At 36.4% G+C, this 18,495-nt stretch overlaps 2 protein-coding genes across 9 annotated transcripts in view; one reads left to right on the top strand and one right to left on the bottom strand.

The window, feature by feature from the left end:
- Positions 1–1,133: 1,133 nt before the first annotated feature.
- serpinh1b (serpin peptidase inhibitor, clade H (heat shock protein 47), member 1b) lies at positions 1,134–4,967 on the bottom strand. 5 transcript variants are annotated; one of them, XM_052107734.1, is made up of 6 exons: positions 4,846–4,956; positions 4,085–4,132; positions 2,853–3,466; positions 2,659–2,757; positions 2,194–2,426; positions 1,134–2,076 (listed from the first exon to the last, which is right to left on the bottom strand). In XM_052107734.1, the coding sequence occupies exons 3-6, from the start codon at positions 3,433–3,435 to the stop codon at positions 1,774–1,776; spliced, it is 1,218 nt and encodes a 405-aa protein (XP_051963694.1). In that variant the 5' UTR covers positions 3,436–3,466; positions 4,085–4,132; positions 4,846–4,956; the 3' UTR covers positions 1,134–1,773. The 5 variants fall into 5 exon arrangements, with proteins under 5 accessions (XP_051963694.1, XP_051963698.1, XP_051963697.1 ...); XM_052107738.1 differs by having other exon boundaries at positions 4,040–4,132; positions 4,846–4,948; XM_052107737.1 differs by lacking the exon at positions 4,085–4,132 and having other exon boundaries at positions 4,846–4,967.
- A 5,812-nt stretch (positions 4,968–10,779) lies between these two features.
- The window catches only part of LOC127630248 (glycerophosphodiester phosphodiesterase domain-containing protein 5-like), a 73,673-nt gene continuing 65,957 nt past the window's right edge, over positions 10,780–18,495 (top strand). For all 4 annotated transcript variants that reach the window (XR_007968841.1, XR_007968840.1, XM_052107732.1 and 1 more), the window contains exon 1: positions 10,780–11,062. The gene's annotated coding sequence lies outside the window, so the exon portion shown is untranslated. The remainder of the gene's footprint in view (positions 11,063–18,495) is intronic.

Raw genomic sequence — 18,495 nt, 5'->3', positions numbered from 1 at the left:
CCTGCATTACTTTAATCCTGAACTTCTGTCACACACTATCTTTACTATTTTCGAAACTGGTGCAAACTGACCGTTAATAAGCTAATAGTATACAATCACTCAGCAAAGATTTAAGAGAGTGCTTTAACCATCAAACTGTCTTCATTACTCCCAATTTTCTATGAACCTAGTGCAAACATATTTATACATCTCACTAAAAGAAAGCTGCATGAATTGTGTTTTAATATTTTGAGACACAAATATTCATTCATGTGATTGTTAATGTTATAAAAACGATTGTGTCATATTCAGGTTAGATAAGATGATTGGGAACCACTAGTTACATCAAAGTTGACCCAAAATATTAATTAATATGCATCTGTGAGCATGGCCGCAATCTGGGAAGTCTTGACTGCATTTTTGTTATTTACCACAAGATGGCCATGTTATAAAGGCGTTTGGCACATACTCTGACCCTATACAGATCGATGTTATATTACATTCAGAAATGTGTTTGATCATTCCTCTTAAAATGGGAAGCTTTCTTTTTCACACCACACATTTTATATAGTCTGTGTTTCCTTGTTGACTAGGTTTCCAGATTGGCTAATTTTAAGGTTAGGAATATCTGTACGTTGATTGTTTTCTGTGTTGTTGCCCTCTCCTGATTTTCTCATCTCACCACGAGAACCCTTGACTCCAGCTTCTGATCCCTCCTTTGTAGACATCCACAAAGCTCATTGGTTCATTCAGATTACATAATGGATCTGCTATGAAAACTGCTTTCCCATGTCTTTATAGAGGTTTATTATTCAATGAAGTCAGTGGGGTCTTTTGGGGGGTCTTTTCATAATTTATTTTTAATTCATACACTATTTTGACAGCGCTTCACAGTGTGGGCTGGAACGCCGACAGGGGGTGCTGCAGCACCCTCAGCGCCCCTACTTCCCGTGACCAGGACACTTTACACTCTAAGTGGAATCAACACATTACGCATATTAAACTATTAGGAATGACAGAGCAGTGGAAATATTTTGTGCTATAACCCGCATTGGTAATGGTCACTTATTCAGGGTAATGTGACATTTAGCTATGTTTTCATTTATTTATAAGACGTAAATCATAAAAAAATGACACATCAAAGCATCCAACATGTTTTTCAGTTTATTGTTTCAGCACACTTTCCCACATGGTTAACTTTTTTTTTTTTTTTAAATCATAACATGACAAATTAAAAAGTTTAGTTGACAGGTATCAGTTCAGGAGTCAAGACAAAGAACCCAAAAAGAGTTCTTTTTTTTTTTTGGAGGGAGTGAAATCATAGAATCTGAGATTGTTAAACGCTTATGCCTTTTCCCTTTAAACATTAAAGATGAGGCAAGACCCTACACAGATGTCACATACAAGTGGAATTCTGTAAGCGCACTAAATACCATAATACCACAGCCTAACATCAATGGCACTATACTTAATATAAGCATAGTATGTGATTGAATGAGCCATGTGAGATTATTGATGTCAAACTTTTAGGTACATTGGTGGGGTTCTAATTTCTCACTTTAGGATTGTATTGCTCCTGATGTATTGTTAAAACTGGCATTTACCCAGACTTTAAACACCAATCTCCTTGAAATTATGATTGTCTTGATGTTACTGACAGAGCAGTTCACCTAGATTATCCATACACAGATTATCCATTGGAATGTGCACATGAGGTAACAGTCACACCATATAATAACAAATATATCATTTAAAAACACCATAAAATAGTATTCTAATTGCTCTCCCTGATAACTACAATTCATCCTTAATTTTGTCACCTTTGGGCCGAACTAGCCTGCCAATGAAAAGGACGGAGTTGGTCTTTTTGTCTTTTACAAGGAAAATGAAGGGATGGTCAGCATAGAAGAGCTTGGGGTTCCTCATCTTCTCACTACCGTAAACACTGGTATCAAATGGGTTGCCCTCTGTGTCCCACTCAAAGGCAGATGCATGGAAGACGTTGGCCAGGTAAAGATCTTTCTTGCCAGAAATGTTGGACAGATCTGCCTTAGATTTGTCTACAGCCTCAGTAAGACCAATTTCTCCAAGATGTTTCTGCAAAAGACAAGAAAAAAAGAACCTCATTGTTAGACATCAAGTATAATAAGACTCAGGAAAAAATATTACTGCCCCCTAGTGGTTTAAAATATGTATAGGAAAAGTCATATTTACCTGAAGGTCATGACTGACTTCCATGCTAACTTTAGGCAGAGAGATGGCGACTGCTCTCTCCTCAAGCTTGCTGATCCAGGTGTCGAGCTGTTGACGAGTAAGCAGTTTCTCCAGCCTCTCTAGAGGCTCCACATGGTAAGGCATGATGAAAATCATGCTTGACTTCTTATGCGCTAAAGGCATGTCCAGCACAAAAAGCTTGTTCTCTTTATCCTCATAGAAGCCATAGATACCTGTAAAAAGGAGACAGTTAATACACTTTCGTTTGAAAATGCATTAGTTTTTCTATGTTTACACCTCTCATCCACGCTGGAACAACGTTTTCTTCTACAGTAAATGGGGAAAAAATGTGATCAATACCCACACATTTTTGGAAAACTATGACATTAGGTAACTTTAAACTGAGTTTTCAAATGGAAAAGAGTTAGTGTGGATGTGGCCTTCAAGACAAGCTGTTGGTTTTACCTGTGCGGTGCATCATTGGGACAGAGACAGTGTAGGAACGGGTAACCAGGAAACCACGGTTGTCAACCATCTTGTTGTGGAACTTCTCATCCCAGTGGGCTATGGAAAGAGGAACAAATAATTTAGAAAATGTATACTGATATTATAAAAGAAAATACTCATTCTAATTAAAAAAAGCCAACATTAAAACTTACGTTTGAAGAACATAGCATTGACGATCATAGCCCCATCTGTGTTTTTCACATCCTTGGTAACTTCTGGCACCTTGCCATCAGTTGACTTGGCGGCCCATTCATTGATTGAGTTAATGGTGCTTCTCTTATCGCGGAAGTTGATCTTCGAGTGTTCGTAGTTGTAGTGCTTCTTGCTGTTCTTGACAAAGTCCTCTGCAAAGCTGACAGAGCTGGGACCGTAGAGCCTGTTGCTGATCTTCCACGTGACATTACGGGCCTGTGGGTTGCTCACCTCAGAAAGAAGCTCAGACAGGCCTGTGTGGAGATGGTCATCTTTCAGGGCATCAGCCTTCAGAAGACTCTTCACCTGGGAAGCAGTGGAAGATTTGCCCCCCATGGCAACCATTCCCAAAGAGGAAGCCACCACCACAGGAGAGATGAGGATGTTCTCTAGGTTCTTTTCTTTGGCAACATTGTGGTAAAGATTGAAGGCCAGGTTCATGCTGGTGTCTGCCATGGAGGTTGCATGGCTACTCAGCTTATTGTCCTTGCCAGACACGGCCACAGCCAAAAGGCACAGGGCAATGAGTTTGGATACCCACATGCTTGCTGTTTGTTTGGGTTGCAGTGGAAGCCTAGAGAAGAGGAGGGGGAGGGTACGCAATTATTAGCATGCATGAAAGCAATTTACACATTTTCACCAATGCTACATTTTTAATATCTATATGTGTCTGTGTTAAAAACATAAGGATTGTTTGCCTGGTCATGAATTTTACTTCAGTTTCAAATAATTTCCTTTTGTATCTTGATTTTTTTGTCATTGAAATGTATGAACCTTAAGCCGGTAAACCTATAGCAAGAAATCAATCCTTTAGGCCATATTATCTAGGCCAGACAAGTTAAACAACAGCAACATCGACAATGACTAATCAGACTGGAATGCACTGCTTAACATGTGAGCCTGGTTATTTTGAACAGGTCTCAACTCTCAGTCCTGAAATGTGTGCCAAATCTCTTTTAAATAAATATTAGAGCACTTTGTTGCATACAGAGATTGTAGCAAGCATATTGAAAGTTTACGCCTTAACACATGAGATTAAAAACTATGCCTGAGGCAACAGTTGGTTGGAAAATAATATGTTATGCATGCCTAACCATTAATAAACCACAAGATACATTAATTAGTTGAACAGCCAGCATTGCTGTACTTTTTTTAGTTTCTTTGTATGTTGCTTTTTCATCATCTTGGATACCTTCATAGGTTTTCATATTCATAGTTGTCAACGATTGTGATTTTCACTCTGAAAGACAAGAGGTGCATTTGGGTAATCTACACAAAAATATCTTTATACATTTGTTTATGTGCAAAAAAGTCACAAAATCAGTGACTTTTACTCCTTGTTTCTCCCCTATAAAACAAAGTTTTCATTTCAGTTCATGCACACAGAGAAAAAAAGCAAGAAATGTAGACTCTTCTCATTGGCTACAAGAACGTATAGGGGGGAACTTTTAACCAATCAGAATTTCCACAGTACACCAGCATCTGAATTCCAGAGAAAGCATTGTTTCAGAGCTAACATGAAACCACTCCCTGTATGGAAAAAAATTATCATTCCCTATGAAATTTAGAGCAAATGATTGCATTTAAGATTTTATTTATCATTTTGCAAATTATTAACTTACGGAAATGCACAAATCTGGAATAATATGTAACAATAAAAAGATCCCAAAAGCACATTTAAAAATAATAATAATTGTGCATTAAACGTGTACTGAAATCACTGAGTTTTCCAGAAAACAAAATACAGAAATAGCAAAAGATAAAAGATCAACCTATACAGAAAGAAACTTGACTTATTTTTCTTGCTTTTACTCAAAATAAATGCAACATTCTAGTTTATTTCAGATTGGGTTGTCTGTAAATAGCTTTTAAAATGTAAATCAGAAAAAAAAAAATCTGTTAGCATTTCCAAACAAACATTTGTGAAATGAAAGCATTTTCCTCAAGAATTACCTCAGACAGCTGTTGTGCAAGCGGATGTGCTCCTCTTCTTATCTCGAATTCTGCTTGGCTGCTGAGCTGCTGCTTGCAGAAGCCTATATACTCCAGGAAAGAAAGTTCTAGAAGCTGGAGCAGAAATATTCAAATGAGGATGCTTGGCTTTCCTGGGGATGTTGGGAGAGACCTCCCTTTGGATCCAGTGACCACAGCTCTGAAGAGCTTTCCCCCTCTGCAAGGTCTTAAAGCCTTCTGAAATCTGATAATAAAAAGCTAAACTTTGCAAATCTTCATTAAAAATGAAAAAAAAAAAAAAAAATGCTTATATATTTGGCATAAAGTGTGTAATGGAAGGGAATAATGTTTTATTGTGTGTTACATTTTACCACGGTGCCCAAAGTTGCGCTGCTGAGTTGGCAATGAACAGTTTGTAGAGCAGAGTGTATTTTATGCTTAATATTTGTCTCTAGAAAAGGTTTTTGTGAAAGCATTACACAAGTAACTTAGGATATACAACAGAACCATTTATTAAGACAATTTTCGGGGTCTTTTTCAACATTCCTTCTGGATTGTTCTTTTGGGGGATGTACAGACATGCACTGCCGTTCTACCATCCTCCCCCCAACACTGCCACGTCAAACTGTGAATTCTTTCTCAGGCTGCGGGAGTGGTGCAGGAATTGCTGCTATAAACTTCTCTTTCATCACTCATTGAATTTAATGCAGACTTTTTACAAATTTTACCTTTGTGTGGGGATCAGTGAGTCATTTGAATTTTTGTATGTTGAATTTTTGTATATGTATATGTATATATTCACATTTCCTTTTGCAACTTTTCCCTTTTTCAACAAGCAATGCAAAAATCACAATTCTCGGTTCATTACCTGTGCTCTGACCACTGTACAAATGAAACCCACCTAAAAACTCTTATTCTGCATTGGAAAGAATAAAACAAGATTGTTTGAATGCTTGAATTATTCCTTTCTTTCTTTCTTTCGAATTAAGCTATTTTGTTGTGAATGTGCAAATGTGGTAATGCATGCATCAAAGGAGCTCCATTAACAAGAACAACAAAAAAAGAATAGTTTAAAGAGAATAGAAAAGCTAAAACAAAAATACATTCAAGATAAAAAATATTTTACAAAATCTCAGAATTACTTTAAAATGTGCTTATTTTCTACTAGGTGTGTGAGATTTTTCTTTGCATTGACCACCTATGTGTGGTATGCAATCTCCAAACATGTGGCACTGCTTCTAATGGCAATATGTTATTAACATAGTCTCTTTAAACAGCCAAGTTCTTCCAGCACTAAAGTCTCGCAAGTGTCAGATTTATCAGTGTGAAACACAGTGTTGGCACAACACCAACATTTTGGTTATCTATGTTTAAGAATAGATTCATATGTTTTTCATTGAACTGTAGGAATTTTGCACTAAGGAGTCATTGAGATATAGACAGAGCTTGAGGGGCTGTGCTACATATGTGTGATGTAAGATGAGTGCAAAGTTACTGCTGATTTGCTGATGTAACTTAGAGCTGCATTGCATGTGTTTTGGGGTTCTTATTAAAGTGGAAAAAAGAAACTATTGAGAGAACCATAATTAATTGTTTGCAAAGCTAACCTTATGGTTTTATGTGCACAACTTAGTCATTCATTTCCTACTTGAATTTATGCAATTAATATAAAATACCATAATTTAATGGTACTTAAATTTGATTGTGTTGATTCAACAATGCAGCATTCAACAATTTTCATCATTAATGCTCATGTTGGTATGACCATGCAGTAAAAAAACTAAATATTTGTTGTAAGAGACATGCTTTCTCAATTAATCTCCATCTCATAGTTATCAGATTTACAGCACAACCCAAAAATGAAAACTCAACTAAATATTTCCTCACCTGTACGTTGTTCCAAACCTGAATTACCTTCTTTCTTCCATGGAATACAAAAAGGAGATTAGGTAGAATGTTAGCCTCAGTCATCATATACTTTCATTGCATCTTTTTCCATAAAATGAATGTTAATGGTGACTGTGAGACTGAACATTCTGTCTAATATCTCCTTTTGTGTTCGACGAAGAAAGAAAGTCATACAGGATTGGAACAACACGAAGGTGGGTAAATAATGACTGAATTTTCATTCATAAAACTAACTATCCCTTTAAAGGTTTATGTGTTCACATTCAGATAACAAAATAAAAGTTTGCACAAAACAAACAAAAACAAAAACAGCAACAATCACTCCAATAACTGCTGCTCTTTCCTGAGAGTTGCCCTGGTTCATTTGAACAACAGATGAGAAACATTATATATGATGTTGGCTCTTTCTTGACCAAATAGGTATCTTTTAAGTTTCAACATAATTATTCAGATTGCCTTGCCCTTGAATTAGATACAAAAAGTTGTAAAACTCCCAACTTGTTTTTTAGCCAATACCATGTAAACCACTAGATGGCAAGCAAATAAAGCAGTTATCAAATAGTGTTAGATCCAAATTCATGGTTAATACTGTTTGTTCCTTGCACATGACCTCATTAATCAAAATGAAATTGTGAATTTTGTGTGAGGTTTTCCCTTATTTAACTTATTTATTCTCCCTTTATCAGACAAAATAGCACCTTTCCAAATCTGCTTTTTGGAGATCTTTCATGACATGTTAATCAGAATCAGAGTTCACATACAAGGAATTTGTCTTGGTGATAGAAGCTTCACCTAAAACATGTTCACCCAAAAATGAAAATTCTCTCATCATTTACTTACACTCATATCATCCCAAATGTGTATGAATTTCTTTCTTCTGCAGAACACAAGCAAAGATTTCTAGATGAGTATTTCAGCTCTGTATGTCCATACAGTGCAAGTGAATGGTGGCCAGACATTTGAAGCACCAAAAATAACATAAAGGCAGCATAAAAGTAATCCATATGACTCCAGTGGTTAAATCTGTGTCTTTAAAAGTGATATGATCAAAGGTGAATCACGGACTGGGCCAGTGGGACTAGTGCACAGGGGCCCTTGACTACCAGGGGCCTGGGAGAGCCCTGGACTGCAAGGTCTCGTGGTCCATCTACTTTGAAAACAAATATTGAATATAAGCTTGAATATGTGGGCCCCACAGCTTATACAAGGCCCCCTCAGTAGGCCCCTGTGACTATGAAGTCCCTCAGTCCTCTTACAGAACCCTTTTTCCTTCCTGTTTTTGAGCCATTCTTAAACTCTATAACGGCGCTTGTATCATATTTGATACATGACTTTCTAGAGCCTCTACCTCATCAACATGATTAAACTTAGCTGAAAAACCTGTTGTATGTTGTGTACTAGGAAGTTTACTGCCCCCTGGTGAAAGTTTCCATTCTCTTCTGGAAGAAGAAGTCCTTGTAATATATTTTCCAAAATGGCTACATTCACATTGTGATGCACTCTTCTTTTTAATGTGAAATCTTTGCTGATTTTGATCAAGTAAAATGACCAATAACAATGATATTTGTACTAATATTTTAAAATTAGTATTTATTGAATTGAAGCAACATGTGCTTACTTAAAATGTAATTATTTTATAGACATATCGTGTAGAAACTTTGTGTATCAAATATGATACATCAGGCTTTTGAGGTCTATCTCTCAATCATCATTCCATTCCATTCATATCCACCAAAATAAAAAAAAAGCTTTTAAAATACTGACATCATTTTTAAGACAAGATATATTTGAAGTGTGATTTCCCTCTCTGCTTTGGCGTATCGTGGTTCTCCCTATGGCCAGTCCACCCCTGGCCTGGGGTATCCTCTTAAGATACACAAACTATATACCATTCATTGATATAACTGCGTGTTTGCCCTACATTACAAAAAATAACTTGGCTCTGGTGGTCGGGAAAAATATTATTTTTATATTTAATTTTGTGTGGTACAAAAGTATTTATTTAACTGATACTTTAAGTTTGTAGAGACAAAATATGATAAGTGTGAGTGAGAAAAAGATCAATATTTAAGTCCTTTTTATTATAAATCTCCACTTTCACTTGAAAGTAAAAGTGCAGATTTATAGTAAAACAGGATTTAAATATTGATCTGTTTCTTACCCAAAGTGATTACATCACTTCAAAATACATACATTAAACCACTGGATTCGTATGGATTACTATTATGCTGCCTTTAAGTGATTTTTGGATCTTCAAAGGTCTGATCACCATTCACTTGCATTGTATGGACCTACAAAGCTGAGATATTCTTCTAAAATTTGTGATTTGTGTTCTGTAGAAGAAAGTCATACACATCTGGGATGGCATGCGGGTGAGTAAATGATTATGAGAATTTTCATTTTTGGGTGAACTATTCCTTTAAGGTGCAAATGTGCTTATCCACAGAAGAACAGCCATATAAATGGAAAATATTATCTTCATGAGCAATGATGTATAAAATACGAATAAATATAAATAACAGCATTAGTAAACAGAAACAATCATTCAACTGTCCCATTAGTAATATGGCACTACTAGCTACTAGCTGAACATAACGGATTGTTATTTGAATTATTATAGGTCAGATTTTGTAGTCCAGATAAACTCTCAAAATGTATATCTACACTTCCTAGTGAGTTGTAACTTATTGGAAATAACAGTCGCTATTCAGATGCAACAGTATCCTCTGAGTCATGCAAATAACTCAAGTAGGCCAACAAATAAATGCATCAAAATACATTCTTTTGACCTTATCAGTTCTATGGAAAACCAATGTTTCTGTTTTCTCTTATGGTCTCTCCCCACCTCCAGCCACTAGCACTCATGTCTAAGCTTGCTTTTTTCTGAAGGGGAGTTCAGAGATAACTGAGGAGCTAGATGCAGGGACTAACAGCTGATTAGAGATGATAGGAATCCATTTTATTTGCACAGGGCCTGAAATGTCAGGGGAAGCAATTACCCTCTAACCTGAGCAAACATGCTCTCTCACACACACACACACACACACACACACACACACACACACTGCTGGGAATCACTGAAGTTTGCTTTTACGACATAGAAATGACAGTCTCTAAGTTGTATCCAATAACTGTCAAATGCATTACACCTTTAAGGGAACATTGAAAAAAATATATCAGGGCAGAATAGTCTGGAAAAAATAATATTTCAAATTATAAATGTATTTTGGTTATAAAGTCCTTCTTCTCTTCCATGTCTAATGCAGTATTTACTTAGCTATAGTATTCACTTGAAAAAACAGTTACATCATATTTAGAAGAAGAATTTTAATGCATTTTGGTGGTGGTGGTGGCGTAGTGGCTAAAGCACATAACTGTTAATCAGAAGGTCACAGGTTCTAACCCCACGACCACCACCATTGTGTCCTTGAGCAAGACACTTAACTCCAGGTTGTTCCGGGGGGATTGTCCCTGTAATAATTGCACTGTAAGTCGCTTTGGATAAAAGCGTCTGCCAAATGCATAAATGTAAATGCATTTTTTTAATGAAATAGTATAAACTGCTAACAAAGGGAAGAAAGTTATTAAAAAGAGAAACAACACGTTACAGAAATTATAGGCCTATATGTTGCTGAAATCAGATTGAAAAGTGTTTAAATGTATTCTAATAATACACATTTCCTCATGTTTTGGAGGTCATTCTTTCCACTATATTGTTCAAATTCTATTTTAAACTATGAAAATGTAGGTTGCTCTTTGACCACTTACAATTATGAATGTTATTTTAGAAAATAATTATAATAATAAATACATTTTATTCTAAACCAAAACCACTGAAGAGTCAGTAAAGCTTTATTTGCATGATTATCAGCATTTACAATATTGCCGTATCATTCAGAATGATCTTTAAACTGGACAGTAGGGCGCACTAACAGACAGAGAAGCGTTTAGCCACACCCACAATAATTTACCTCCTCCCACAACCAATCGTCAGGGCTGCTGCTGTCTCACTGCCATGAGCACGAGCTCAGGTACTTCACTACGCTGACAGCACGAAGATCCCACGGACTCAAACAGACAGCGTGTATTTTTTAGACACTTAAAAATAAATATATTTCAAGGTGCTTCTCGTGTGTTCCGATGCCAGTGTTTAAGTCTGTGTCGTTTTAATTTGAAAATTCTTTGGTTGAGTTTTTGTGACAGTTGTACCTGTCCCGTTAGGTGTTGAAGGAAAGAACGCACGCACAGAGGAAACGTTCCTCCAAACTTTTCTTGAGGAAAAACGAGAGTGCAAACGCGCTTAGATAAGGTAAGAAAACTGTCGTTATTCACTCTTTAATATGATTTGTTTAATCGAGCAACACTTGTATAGCCTATATTTGAATAAACTCTTTAAACGAAAGTATATTGTGTTGAATTCATAAAGTGTGTTAATGTAATGTATTAACAATATAAAAATGCATTTGGACATTCACTCTTTATCCTGAATGACTGGTCTTTAGTTTTTGCATGAAAGGTGTATTGGAAGTTTCATTTTACATATTGTATGAGTATAGGTCTTAATGTGATAGATTTAGTTAACAAACTTGTTGTTTGGAATTACTCGCGCATGGCACGCGGAAACGCCCGTTGTGTTGATGCCAGGTGACTTATCTGTTCCCCTCAGCACATGCGAGTTCAATAATATGTAGCCAGAATGATCTAAAAAAAAATAATACATTTACAAAATACCATTCACATTCACAAAGTCCGATTCATAAATCCTAAATACAATTCATGAATATGTGTTGGAAAGTGATGGCACAAAGATCCCCCCAATTTTCCACACAAATAGTTAAATAAATGCAAAAAATTTGTAGAAATATGTATTGATCAAGTTCATAAATTAAATTACATCAAAACATTTGTGAATTTTGTTACATTTATTTACGGATCGTTGAATCTGCATTTGTAAATCGCCACATGTGTGGATCGATAGATTATTTTTTGTATTTTTTTGTGGATCGCTATAGATGTGTGGTGGCTTTTTTGAGACTTTACTGCCCAGGTTTCGATTCACAATGTTTTTGTTTTTAGGAAGCCCTCTAAAATCACATTAAGCTTTTAATCCACCAATCATGACAGATTTAGCTGAACTCTGGTGGGTATCGTTTTGGAAGACTGCATGCTAGTACGCGTCCTTTGAAGGCTGCAGTATACCGAGTGTCCTCTTTTAAACAAGCCTCGTTTCAACGAGACGGCCTTCGTAGGACAAACGGAAACGGAACGTAACATGGTTGCTATGACAGCACGCCACTCTTTAACAAGCTCTAGCACTTTGTGTGAGAAGGGAACAAAGTCTCTTTGGAAGGGAATGCATGAGGTACATTTCAGGAAAGATATAATGATGTAAAGAGAAAAGAAAATAGATTTTACAGGTGTACTTTTAGTCTAATACTTATTTTAATTATATATTAATATAACTATACATATTATATACTCTGCACCATCTATTGAGGTACTTAAACTTGGGAATTAAGATTCCTTGCGTTTGAACTTCATATTTTCCAGCAAATTGGTGTTATTTATTTATTTTTTTTACATTTCCGTTGAAGCAAAGAATTGTGGGTTGTGAGTGACCACGAAGGATACACCTCACGCATCCTGCGAATTCGCGTGAAAGAAGGTCATATTCGAAGGCTGCATTCAAAGTGTCCTACTTACTTTTCTGAAACGAGACAGCCTCGATGACAGATGCAGCCTTCCAAACAAGATACGGCCTATGTTTCCCTCCAATTATTATTTTTTTGCAACAAAAAGTGTTGTGCGTCAAACTATTTTATAGATACAAATAGTGTCGACATATGCTTCCATTTAACTCTAGCGCATAAACTCTATGTCAGTACTTCAGTTTTTACTTAAAAAAACTGCCACATATAGTGTATACAAAATATAGTGGCGCATGACAGAATCTACCCCAATTGTTAGCCAGTTTTAATCATGACGACAAGGTTGAAAGCCAATTTATTGTACGTGAAGCATTACTCACACTGTTATGGATTGGTCTTAACAGCTTACCTGCACAGATCCGATGTTGCAAACACATCTGCGTCATGACACTTCCAGGAGTGCCAACACAAATATCTCGTATCATGCACCTGTCATCAACAAGTGCATGGAGAACAAATGAATGGCGACTCTTTGTGATTAATATAACCATGGTAGCCATCTGTTTATTTATTAAAGTTTCTTTTCCACATCATTCAAAATAATAGATGGCAGTCATGGAATTAGTCCACAAAACAAACAAAAAAAAAATACAATTTCTGTGCCCTATGAAGTTTTAAAATAAATACTTATAAAATACTTTATAATAACTAGTAGAAATGCTTCTATCTGCTTTTTCGGAACACTATACAGCCCGATTCTATAAAATTATTGTTTAGATTTGGAAAAAAATGCCGGCAAAATTCCCTGTATTAAAAAAAACAACGAATAAAATAAAAAAATTACCAAACAAAAAAATTATATTGTTAGCCCTATATAATTGTCTTTTCTATACACAAACGTACATTAGCCTTATCTTGGTTTGTAGATGAAAAAAGTCGACTGATTGACATTCTCAGAATGTTCTACACTTTCTTTCAAGAATATAAACTATCAGAACTATTTGTCCAATGCTGAGTTCACGTTCAGAAAACGAGCTTTTGAAAATGTTAAAATTTTAAATCTAACCCTCTTTACCTCAGATTGCATTTGCTGAGCTTCTTCCGAAAATATAAATTGCTTTATGACGCTAAAATAAATTGTAGATGACAATCAAGTTCAATTGGTCGTTAAAAGTTGCTGAACAAATATGCGGGACATAATGCAGATGTGATGTCGGTGTTTTAGATTAGATGATTGTTCAAACGGCATATTGCATATCAGGAATGCATCATATGTAAAACCTGATATTACATAGCATACATTTGTATTTAATAGCTGTGTACAGAGGATATACACGTCGATGGATGATCCTTACTATGACCGAAAGTTTCCTCCACTACTTGGTGCATGTTGCAAGCTTGAAAAGGGCCATGACGATTCACTTTCGTGTCGGAACCAGTGGCAACATCGGGACCAATATTACAGTCCTATCAGAAGGGCATCTGCTCCCTTAAAGTATCATTAATGATATTTTGAAAAATATTTAATGGGTTAAACCTGTGATAGGGCTGATGCGATTACAATGGAAAACCTTTAATTATTTTAATTTGACAATTTACAGCATCAATGGCAGTGCAAGAAGGCTTAAACTTTGTGTTTTTGTTTATAGTTTTATTGTATGTGTACTATTTTAACCATACCAAATACAAAGAAGGGAAATGCAATAATTATGGGGATGAGATAAATTTGATTAAACAAGAAATATGCAGTAATATACAATGTAATGACAATCAATGCACAACGTTTAAGCAGCATGCTTGATCATGTCAAGTTCTGTCTTGTTCTCTGTTGTTAACTCATCATTATGTCTCTACTGGAACCACTGTTGTGATAATATAATTAATTTTTTTCTTGAATCCGCTCAGATGTTTCTCAGACACACTAAACCATGTATCCGGGTTTTGGTCGATTGCAGCCACAGTGGTCTTCTTTAGGCTTAAATACAGATTTAATGATCCATAAAATAAATGTATCAACACTCACAAATGTTTTGATGCAAATTAATTCAAGAACTTGATAGATACTTAAAATGTATTTAAGTTATATGTATTTGTGTGGGCAATTGGGGACATTTTTGTGCCCTCACTTGTGTATTTATTAATTGTATTTTGGATTTATGAATCAGATTTGGTGAATGTGTATTGTGCTGTGCTTTTATGAATTGTATTTTGTAAAGATTTTCTTGTTGAGAGAATTCTGGCTCCATAGTTCAGAGGTTACAGCAGATAGTACAATGTGATGTACACAAGTAAGACATCTTCCTGGTTCAACATCCTTTATTAGTCTTCAAACTGGTTTCTATCAGTTAATCATAGTCCAAACCCTAAAACCCTGCAGGTCAGCCCACTGGATCCAAAAGGAGGGATGAGTACATTTACGTTTACATTTATGCATTTGGCCGACACTTTTATCCAAAGCGACTTACAGGGACAATCCCCCCGGAGCAACCTGGAGTTAAGTGCCTTGCTCAAGGACACAATGGTGGTGGCTGTGGGGATCGAACCAGCGACCCTCTTTTTACCAGTTTACCAGTTATGTGCTTTAGATCACTACACCACCACCACTCCAGTAGAAATGATATTTGTGGTAATCAATATTATACCACAAATTTGCTTAACTGTAAACAGTCCCACTAGTAAAATATGTACGTTTATATAAAATAGCATGTCAACTAATGAAAACTAAATGACTTACGCGTCTGAAATTAAAAGTAGACATTTTAAGCTTTCTTTAGACATATGTTTCATGTTTGTGTGAGAAGAATTCGCGGAGTTTAAGTTCATTTTAGTGACGCGTTTCTGAAATATGCTCGTGAACACAGAGACTGCTTAAAGCTCACCCTTTATATTTTCTTTATTTTACAAAAGCACAAGATTTTGTTGTTATTGTGAGTGTACACAAATAAAAGTAGACCCTTTATAGTCTCTAATGATGTCTTACACTTATCACCCAAAAATGACGGAGTATTTTAAGCTGTTTCTGCTGTAATGACGAAACTATCCAGCAGGACTCGTTGGCGCGTCCGTCGACCCCAGATATAACAAAATACTCAATGTTTCAAAAGTATAGCGACAAGACATAAACCATATCCGTGTATATGATTTTAGTTTAATAAAATCACTTAATCTTTCTGTTAATTTATAGCCTACTTTGATGCCATGATGATGCAATGCGAATAAACTGTGACAGTAAAAATGACTATTTAAACAACTTTACAACTCAAGTTTTAACAGAATAATTAATGTAATCTGCCTTTTAAACCTCCAAAAATTGTCCCCATTGTAAGTGCCTCACTGTAGGAATTACCTACAGTAGCGCTAAAGAGTGGCCATATAAAGATAGATGTCAACACAGATTTCCCAGATATTTTTAAGTGAGCCCCCCCCCCCATATCAACATACTTCATTCTGCTCTTGCCACCCCGCCTGCATATAAAATCCTGGAGACACTCCTGTGAGGCACATTTGTAATTTAGGGCATGTATATTTATTATTCCTCCCTTTCCAGTTACACCAAAAGAATATATCCGAAGGCACCAAATATTGATAGCACCTTTTTAATTGTTTTATGCCAATTTTCTGGGGCAACATGAAGTCTTTAATGAATTCAAGTCCCATTTTATTAGTGTTTAAAACAAAAGTTATTTCTGCTAATGAAATCATCTAACCCATTCCCGTTGTGTAAGCACACTCTATTAGAACAGTGGCATAAACTATACTTGTAATATACCGTCTTTTATTTTAGCTTTAATCTGGCCTCTAAAGCATTGAAGACTATAAGATCTGTTCAAAGATGTGTTAGCTATAAAAGGAATCACTGTTGCCCATCTGTAAGGAAACAATCTGCATTTATCTAGCATGGCTTGGCAGGTGTAACGTTGAATTAACCCTTCTTATCGTAAGTGAAATGGGTGATGCTGTGAGATGACCTATTATTATTGCCAGTCTTGTGGGAGCTGAGCCATGTGCTGTCTTTGATTAGTCCACACCCCCCTCCCACATGCCAGGAATAATGGATGGGAATCGGAGACTCAAAGCTCAGCGTTACATCATGAGTGCACCAAATTATGTGTTCCCTCTTGAGAAACTGCATTTGATGGGGTGTGCTTTGAAACCCGGGACTCTTTAATCTTCATTGTGTTTGACATAGGGTGATTTTTTTTAACTCCGTACCTAATGCAGAAGTCCCTGTTCGTTGTTGTTTGATCAGTAAAGATTTTCTCTTTTTTTAAAAAAAGATTACTAATTGTCATTAATTATATCAACTATGTGCCCCAATTGGCTGTGACATGTTAACTGTTTGCCTTCGGTACATCGAGTGCCGAAATGCAATGTGGTGAGTTGTGTGTGAATGCCGAAGAATAACATCCACACGAGCTAGGTCTCTGCGATAACGTGCTCAACAAGCCACATGATAAGATGTGCGGATTGACATCTCATATGCGGAGGCAACTGAGATTCATCCTCCGCCACCTGGATTGAGGCGAGTCACTATGCCACCATGAGGACTTAGAGTCCATTGGGAATGGGGCATGCCAAATTGGGGAGAAAAAGAAACCAGATAGAAAGCCGAAGAAAAGGAATTCAGCTGATAGACCAGTAATCATATATATATATATATATATATATATATATATATATATATATATATATCGCTTTTGTAGTATTGCCTTAGTCTTTCTTTACTGTAAATAGATGGCCCAGACACAGAGACTACAAGAGTGCAAATTAAATTAAATCCCAGGTGCAGTTTATTGTGCTAATCCAATCCCAATCAATAATTACCAGAAGAACTTGTATACAATACGTGACTTTAATTATAAAGAAGCCTGAAATACACTATTTTTAATTTTGAAATGTCTGCATTCCCAGTTGTGAGCTCACTGGTGGCTGATAAGCTGAAAAAGTGAATCTGATTCAAACTGCTGCTAACCTGAGCTCCTGAGTTCAAACCTCAGTTCTTTTCGGGTGATTCATGAAAAGACCCGGTTCAAAAGAGTAATTTGTTCGACTCTCTCCTGCTGTTTTTTTTTTTGTTGTTGTTGCGTGTGGTGCAGTGAGCTCTTCAGGAACAGAACAGGTGAAATGCGGCGTGAGACACACTGGATGTGCGTGTTCTAAAAATTTATTCAGTAACTAACTAGATGATATCTGACAAAACCGACTGTTGCCAATGGCGACTAGGTTTTTAATTATTGTCGCAATCAATTATTTTTGGTCACATTTGCAGTCTGCAGCCCTGTCATGACTACAATGCATGTGTCTTGGTAGGAATGGAATCCTAGTTTGACTAAACTGGATATGTACAAATTAATTTGCTAATTTCAATCGATCCATCACAGTTTTTAATTATTTTCAACAACCACTGAAATGCAAGCACAGGATTGTGAGATAGGATAGACAGCTCTGGATACACCTGGTCTGATGAATCTCGATTTCTGCTGAGGCACACAGAAGGTAGAATCAGAATATTGTGCCAACAGCATGAATCCATGTACCCAACCTGCCTTGTGTCAACAGTACAGGCTGGTGGCAGTGGTGTAATGGTGTGGTGAATGTTTTTTGATACACTTTGGGCCCGTTACTACCAAGCAATCATTGCTTGAATGCCAAAACCTATTTGAGTATTGTTGCTGACCATGTGCATCCCTTCATATCCACAATTTACCAATCTTCTAATGGCTACTTTGAGCATAATAATGTCATGTCACAAAGCAAAAGTCATCTCAAACTGGTTTCATAAATGTGACAATGAGTTCACTGTTCTTCAGTGGCCACTTTGGGCCACTTTGGACCACTTTGGGATGTGATACAATGGGAGATTCGCAGCATGAATGTGCAGCTGACAAATTTGCAGAAATTGCATGATGCGGTTATGTCAACATGGATCAAAATCTCAAAGGAATGCTTCCAATATCTTATGGAATCCATGCCATGAATTAGTGAGGCTGTTTTTAAAGGGCAAGGGAGGCCCTACCGATTATTAGTGTTCCTAATAAAGTGCTATGTGATTGTATGTGCCTTAATACCTTCCTGCCTTTATATAATTCCTGTG

The sequence above is a fragment of the Xyrauchen texanus genome, chromosome 36 (genome assembly GCF_025860055.1).
Source record: "Xyrauchen texanus isolate HMW12.3.18 chromosome 36, RBS_HiC_50CHRs, whole genome shotgun sequence".
Taxonomy (NCBI): Eukaryota; Metazoa; Chordata; class Actinopteri; order Cypriniformes; family Catostomidae; genus Xyrauchen; species Xyrauchen texanus.
Note: the sequence above shows the minus strand (reverse complement) of the source record. Positions and strands in the feature narration are given on the sequence as shown.

Excerpts from the sequence above, each read along its gene's own strand:
- serpinh1b (XM_052107737.1), bottom strand. The coding sequence starts at position 3,435 with ATGTGGGTATCCAAACTCATTGCCCTGTGCCTTTTGGCTGTGGCCGTG. Across the intron at positions 2,758-2,852 it reads CAATGCTATGTTCTTCAAAC|CCCACTGGGATGAGAAGTTC; the intron begins GTAAGTTTTAAT and ends CTCTTTCCATAG. Across the intron at positions 2,077-2,193 it reads AAGTCAGTCATGACCTTCAG|AAACATCTTGGAGAAATTGG; the intron begins GTAAATATGACT and ends TGTCTTTTGCAG.